The sequence below is a fragment of the Penaeus vannamei genome, chromosome 17, assembly GCF_042767895.1.
Source record: "Penaeus vannamei isolate JL-2024 chromosome 17, ASM4276789v1, whole genome shotgun sequence".
Lineage (NCBI taxonomy): Eukaryota > Metazoa > Arthropoda > Malacostraca > Decapoda > Penaeidae > Penaeus > Penaeus vannamei.
This window is the reverse complement of record NC_091565.1, coordinates 30,771,274-30,778,779: the sequence shown is the minus strand read 5'-3', so window position 1 is coordinate 30,778,779 and position 7,506 is coordinate 30,771,274. Positions and strand designations below refer to the sequence as shown.

The following is a 7,506-nucleotide window of genomic DNA, read 5'->3' as shown; positions in this document are numbered from 1 at the left end:
CCCTCTCTTTTTTAGTTGAAATTGTGCTAGACCCGACCTGAATAATGTTCTTATATACAGGTTTACATAAATGCATATCTGCTCATCTATCTGATAAATATACATTTATCTATCTATCTATCTATCCGGTAGATATGCGTGTCTAGACTGATAAACATGTAATCATTTCTTTGTATATACGTCTGTATATTCTATGAGTTGGGCCCTTGCACAATTTTAACAAACCCTGGAACCCTTCGTTTTTAAATGGAGAAAAAAAACTGAATGGTATTGCAGCTTTCACTAAATGTCGGAAAAGAAAATTATGAGATCAGTCACCTTTCAAAAATTGCAGTAATTTTTCTAACTTGACGGAAAATAATATCTTTGTATTTATTTCATGCAACAGTGAACACGAGTCCCGCTCCAGCAGTACGTAAACAACAGTTGCCATGGAAACGGGACGCTAGAAGGTGTGGAACCGTTGACATTTTCACTTACATCTCACTCAAGTGATGTGTCTCCTTCCATTCATCGCCTTTATTTAAATAATTTGTTGTATTAAGTACCTAAAAGTGAAGTTTATATATTCATGGTCATACGGGGAAGTTTGTAGAAGGTGAGTACTTTGTTTGTTATTGGTAATTTAGCAGATATTGCGATGGAATTTGAATCGGATTTTGAATTTGTAAGAATGGTAATCGGAACATCGGTTTGTTTTGAACCTTTCCCTTTTTTGTGTTTGATTATGGAAATGTGTGATTGATTAATGGGAATTTTGCGAAACTAATTAGAAGTCTATTATTTGTTTTGGATGTGTTCAACACCGCAATAAACGGGTTATTACTAGAAAATTAAATATAATGAATTTGTAAGGATTTAGAAAATAAACAAGTAACAGAAATTGGTAATGATGATCTTTTATTTATTGTTAAATTGGCAGTGATAATGATGATATAATTAATAGTAATAATAATGATATCAACAGCTGATAGAAAGATTACAAAAAAAGTATAGGTTACCGTTGAGTTGTTTAAGAATTTCCGTTGAGATAACTATATTGGTTTTATTGATTTTATATTTATTCATTGTTATTGTTCTGTTGTTATTGATTTTGATGTTGATATTATTGTTATATCATTATTGTTGTTATTATAATGACAGTAATGATAATGAAAATATAAGTAGTGATAAATATAATAGTAATGAGTTATACTAATAATTATAATAATAGCAATGATAATGATTATGAAAATGTTTTTTTTGTTGATATTGTCATTATTACTATCATGTATTATTAATATTAGTATTGTTATTGCAATTGTTATTATTATAATTTTTATTGTTACTGCTATTGTTATTACTATCATTATCATTGTTATTATTGTTGATAATGTCATTATTGTTTTTGTTACTGCTATTGTTATTATTTTCATTGCTGATTATATTATTATGATTATATATGTATATATCATTATCATTATTACCGTTATTACTATTTTTGTTGTTATTATTAGTGTCTATCATTATTTACTCTTATTATTGTTGTTATTATTATTACTGTTGTTATTATTATTATTATTATTATTATTATTATTATTATTATTGTTATTATTGTTATTATTGTTATTATTGTTATTGTTATTATTATTATTGTTATTATTATTATTATTATTATTATTATTATTATTATTATTATTATTATTATTATTATTATTATTATTATTATTATTATTATTATTATTGTTATTATTACTATTAATACTATTATAGTTGTTACCATCATTATTTGTATTTTGTAATTTATTATTATTATTATTATTATTATTATTATTAGTAGTAGTAGTAGAAGTAGTAGTACTAGTAGTAGTAGTAGTAGTAGTAGTAGTAGTAGTAGTGTGATTATGTTTATTATCATCTTTATCTCATATCAGTCATATGGTTATTATGGTGATTATTATTGTTTTTGTTATTATTTTTATTATCCTCTATTCTCATTCTCATTATTATCATTATTGTTATCATTATTATTATTATTATTATTATTATTATTATTATTATTATTATTATTATTATTATTATTATTATTATTATTATTATTATTATTATTATTATCATTGTTATAATTATTGTTATTGTCATTTTTATAATTATCATTACTATCATCATCATTATTGTTATCATCATCATCATCATCATTATTGTAATAAGAATGATAATATTAGTAATAGTGGTAATGATAATGATACTAATAGTGATTATATCAGGGTAATTGTAAGTAAGACAGCAGGTCCTATTTTTTATGTTTTTTTCTCTTATCCCCTTCAATCTTGGGGGACCTGTTGGGAAACAGGGATTGAAGGGGGGGGGCATGCATGGGAGAAATAGTAGAATCAAAAGTGAAAATGTTGAAAGAAAAAGAATAATTTGAACAAGAGTCTGGCACAGCTACAAGACGTGCCACACCAGTGTCAGTGTTGCTAAAATTTCTATGAAATTTCTTAAAGATCACTGCAGAAACGAAGCTCCTAAGCTCCTACCGGGGGCAACCCCCTGGACCCCCTTCTTTGGGTATTTCCCTACCTTACCTAACCTAACCTAATGCCGAACCTCCTTCCCCGGGGTATTTCCCTACCTCTCCTAACCTAACCCTGGACCCCCTTCCCTGGGGTATTTTGCTACCTTTCCTAAACTAACCCAACCCTGGCACCCTACCCTGGGGTATTTCTCTACCTTTCCTAAACTAACCTAACCCTGGCACCCTACCCTGGGGTATTTCCCTACCATTCCTAACCCAGCCCAACCCAACTCAACTTAGGACTCCCTTGCCAGGGGTATTTCCCTACGGTGGGCAAGCATACCTTCCTCTATCTTTATGATAGTGTTCTTAGAATTTCCATATATTAGTGTAGTCATTCTGTAAATGTATATCTGTAAAAGATTTATAGTCTTGTGATATATATGATTTTTACTCACTCACTCACTCACTCACTCACTCACTCACTCACTCACTCACTCACTCACTCACTCACTCACTCACTCACTCACTCACTCACTCACTCACTCACTCACTCACTCACTCACTCACACTCTCTCTCTCTCTCTCTCTCTCTCTCTCTCTCTCTCTCTCTCTCTCTCTCTCTCTCTCTCTCTCTCTCTCTCTCTCTCTCTCTCTCTCTCTCTCTCACTCTCTCTCACTCTCTCTCACTCTCTCTCTCTCTCTCTCTCTCTCTCTCACTCACTCACTCACTCACTCACTCACTCACTCACTCACTCACTCACTCACTCACTCACTCACTCACTCACTCACTCACTCACTCACTCACTCTCTCACTCTCTCACTCTCTCTCTCTCTCTCTCTCTCTCTCTCTCTCTCTCTCTCTCTCTCTCTCTCTCTCTCTCTCTCTCTCTCTCTCTCTCTCTCTCTCTCTCTCTCTCTCTCTCTCTCTCTCTTATTTATAACAATTCCTTGACTTGCTTTCAAGAGAAATTAAAAAGATATGAAAGGAACTTGATTTAACACCACTTAGTCAGTAAACCAGCTACTTTGTTTCTAGTGTACACTATGTCTCGACGGCGCCCTGGAACAGCAGGCTCAGTGCGATCTACATCTGCAATCAACCCTCTAAGAGTTCGTCCTGGTAGTCGACCAGGTTCTGCTCGTGAGTGGTTTGAGGCTTATAACCAACGGCGGAATGAGGAAGCATGGCGTCTTGAGGAATGGAAGAACACTGTCAATAACCTGAAGAAAAAGGAATGGCAGGCTCAATACTACACTGCTATTGCTCAGCCAAAGCACAAAAGGTAGGTTAATTAGATTTGTTTCTTAGGGGTTAGTATAATAAGTTATCAAAGCCTCTTTGAGTGATTTATACAGTGTAAGTTATGTATAAAAGTATCATGAATTGGTATGGGAAAAGAGTAAAAATTCTAAGGTATTATTTACTCTGAAATACCATTCCAGCATTGATGAAGAAGAGCTTCGTAAGAAGGAGGAGAAGGAGCGCAAACTGGCTGATAGACGGGCCAGACTCACTCGTCTGTTCCAAGAAGATGAGAGGCGATATCAGGATGAGAGGGAGCAGAAATACAGAGAATCAAGACACAGACCAGTTCACCATCATATTGTTTATCCTGAGGTACTGTATGGAAATGGTATATGAGACTAGAATGGCATAGAGTTTATCCAGTTCTCTTTTCTGTTTGTTCAAAGGCAATTTAGACATTTCAGCAAACTTGTTATGATATGCAGTTATGTGATTTTGTATGGTAATTTGTGTTGTATGTAGAGTTTGGGATCTAATACCTATGACTTTCCTGATAGGTGGAGATGCTGAAGTGTCGCCTAGATGACCTAAAAAAGAAGAACCTTGAAGAGAGACAGAAAATGACAGAATCTCTTTCGTATGAAGTATGGAGACGAAACAACCCACAAGTTAGACAAGTAAGTTACGTAGATATTTGCATGGCTGGATTTAGATTTACGGTATGCAAGGGAAACTTTAGGGGATTCATGAATTGATAGGCCTGTATTTTTTTTACTGAAAGTTTTATCATATTTTATATTTCATTATTAGCCTCTTTATCGTTTGGTTATATAACTTAGGGTGTTTTTGGAAGAGGTATGGTTGTAATTTGTACATATATCATACAAAATAGTTCCCCATTTTATTTTAATCCATTTTGTTGACATATGTGAATATGAACTAGCAACATTTCAACAGCGATGATATCAAATTCACGCCCTGGGTAATGATTATTACTAGTATTTCTATTTCTGTCAGAGAAGAATCTTTTTATCACAAAAATTAGAGACAGATGCTCATGACCTGAATTAACCCTACACAGATGGAGTCTGACCGATTCAATCACTTCGTGCAAGAGGCTTGGGTTGACCAGAGGCAGTGGAAGGAGGATGAAAGGCGGAGGAAAGCAGAGGAAGAACGAAGAGCAGACATCGAAGCAGCTGAGAGGCAGCGGAAATTGGAGGAAGAAGAGAAGAAAGCAGAAGCAGAGAAATTGAAGAAGCAGGGAGAGTGGAAGGTCCAGCTAGAAGCTCAGATTACGGAAATTAAGTATGAAAGACAGTTTTGATTTTCTGTATGTCTTTTTGTATTCTTACTACATATTGTTATGATTATTATAGTTGTTCCTACAACTATTTTATGATTATACTAATTAGCATTCATATAATATTTCTTAAAATTATGATATTGATGATATAATAATAATAACGATAATAATAATAATAACCACTGGCTATGCCAGTGCTTAGCCACAAAAAAGTCAATTAGTACATCTTGTAACCTCACTTTTCCTTGAAATAGTGGGAAAACACTTTTTTTTACTAATGCTATCAATATTGACACAGTTCTTTTTGTTATAAAGATTATAATTACTATATTGTTATTGACATAACTAACAGCAGTATTAAATACTAGAAAATATGATTGAAAATCAAAGAAAAAGGTAAATAGGTGACACCAGTAGTTCTCATAATCGGCTCATTGGTGACTTAATACTTGTGGAGCCATCTATATGTAAAAACAATTATTAAATTAAACACAGTGGGCATGGCATGTATGCATATGCCATCCCTGGTAGCATGTGATTAATGGTGGTTGTAATTGTAATGATAGTGATAATGATGATAATAATAGTAATGATAATAAATATAATGATAATACTGGTAATTTTAATAGTACAAATGATAATGATGGTAACAATAATGTGAATGATATTGATAATAATAATAGTAATAGTAATGATGATAGAAATGACAGTAATGGTTGATTATGATGATAGTAATAATAACATTGATGATAATGACAAAAGATGATAGAAATAATAAAACTGTTACCTCTGTAATAATTGTAATGATTTATCATCATCATCATGATCAACATGGTTTTAGTTTAAATGTTGTTATATTATATTGTGATGATTTTTGTTATTATATTGTCATTATTATCATTATTATTATTATTATTATTATTATTATTATTATTATTATTATTATTATTATTTTTATTATTATCATCATCATTGCTATTGCAATTTTTTATTCTTTTTATAATTATGTTTATTGTTATTATTATAATTGAAGTAATATTGATGCAGGTTGGTCAAAAGTAACTGGAACCTGGCTAAAATTTGCCGTCTGTCGGCCTTTCGATAACTGGCTACTTTTAGCTGGACAGTAAAGAAAAAAATCTATTAATTTTACGCATCATTCAAAAACACAGTCTTCAGATACACAGAAAATGCATCTGATGGGTTGCATTTTTCAAAATTTTCCCCCAAAAAACGTAGGGGGTACCCTGTGCTGGGCATTGCCTGGCACAGGATAGGCCCATACTTGGACGTAGGAGGCCTGCTACATTGAAAACTTTTGAATATCCTGATAATGATGATAATGATAATAATAAGATTAATAATCATTACTATTATTGATTTTATTATGAGTTATTATTATTATTATTATTATTATTATTATTATTATTATTATTATTGCTGTTGCTATTCCTGTTATCATTGTTAATATCTCTATTATTATTATTTTATTTTTGGTGATGATAGTGAGGATAATCATGATCATAGTAATAATGATAATGATAATAATAATAATTTTTATTATTATTACTCTTGTTGTTGTTATAGTTATTGATATTGTTATTCCTATTAATTTTATTAATATTATTATTATTGCTGTTGTTATTATGAATATTATTATTATTATTATTATTGTTATTATTATTATTATTATTGTTATTATTATTATTATTGTTATTATCATTATTATTTATTTATTTATTTATTTATTTTTTTATTGCTGTTATTATTATTATTATTATTATTATTATTATTATTATTATTATTATTATTATTATTATTATTATTATTATTATTATTATTATTATTATTATTATTATTATTATTATGATCATAATCATAAGCAGTAGTAATAGTAGTAGTTGTATAATTTCTACTTTATTATTGCTATCAGCAGCATCAGTATCATTATTACTATGATTACCTTCATTATAATCATAGCTGTTAGTACTGTCATCATCATTATTATTATTACTATCATCACCATTATTGGTATTATCATCATTATCATCATTTTTCTCTTGCTAGGGAGAGAGAAAAACGAGATGAATTCCTAAGACAAGAGGAAGTTGCGTTAGAGAGAGAGAAGCTGAGGCTCCATGAAATTACCCAACGGAGGCTAAGACTGAAAGACTTAAGGCAACGGAAAGAATTAGAGTGAGTGCCCTTGTTTTATGAGGACCTTTGATTATCGTTGTAACTTGTAATGTTTTGGCTTTATTTTATTTCACTTGATATTGATGTTCGTATTTCTAGATTTAAAAAAATTGAGTATCAATTTCATTTCATTATGAAATTTATTTATTAATTTTTTTCATAACCACTTTTATCATTAACATTATATATATATTTTTCTTCTTTACCTGGTAATCAGTTAAGTGACATATGGTAATCGATACGGTCATGAATAATGAT

General features: G+C 30.6%; 1 protein-coding gene across 1 annotated transcript in view; it reads left to right on the top strand.

Annotated features, from left to right (window-relative positions):
* The first annotated feature begins 425 nt into the window (after nt 1-425).
* Nucleotides 426-7,506, top strand: part of LOC113828555 (trichoplein keratin filament-binding protein) — an 18,651-nt gene continuing 11,570 nt past the window's right edge. The window contains exons 1-6 of the mRNA XM_027381559.2: nt 426-598; nt 3,537-3,783; nt 3,944-4,118; nt 4,304-4,423; nt 4,828-5,054; nt 7,120-7,248. Coding sequence (XP_027237360.1) covers nt 3,545-3,783; nt 3,944-4,118; nt 4,304-4,423; nt 4,828-5,054; nt 7,120-7,248 — 890 coding nt within the window. The 5' untranslated portion in view covers nt 426-598; nt 3,537-3,544. The remainder of the gene's footprint in view (nt 599-3,536; nt 3,784-3,943; nt 4,119-4,303; nt 4,424-4,827; nt 5,055-7,119; nt 7,249-7,506) is intronic.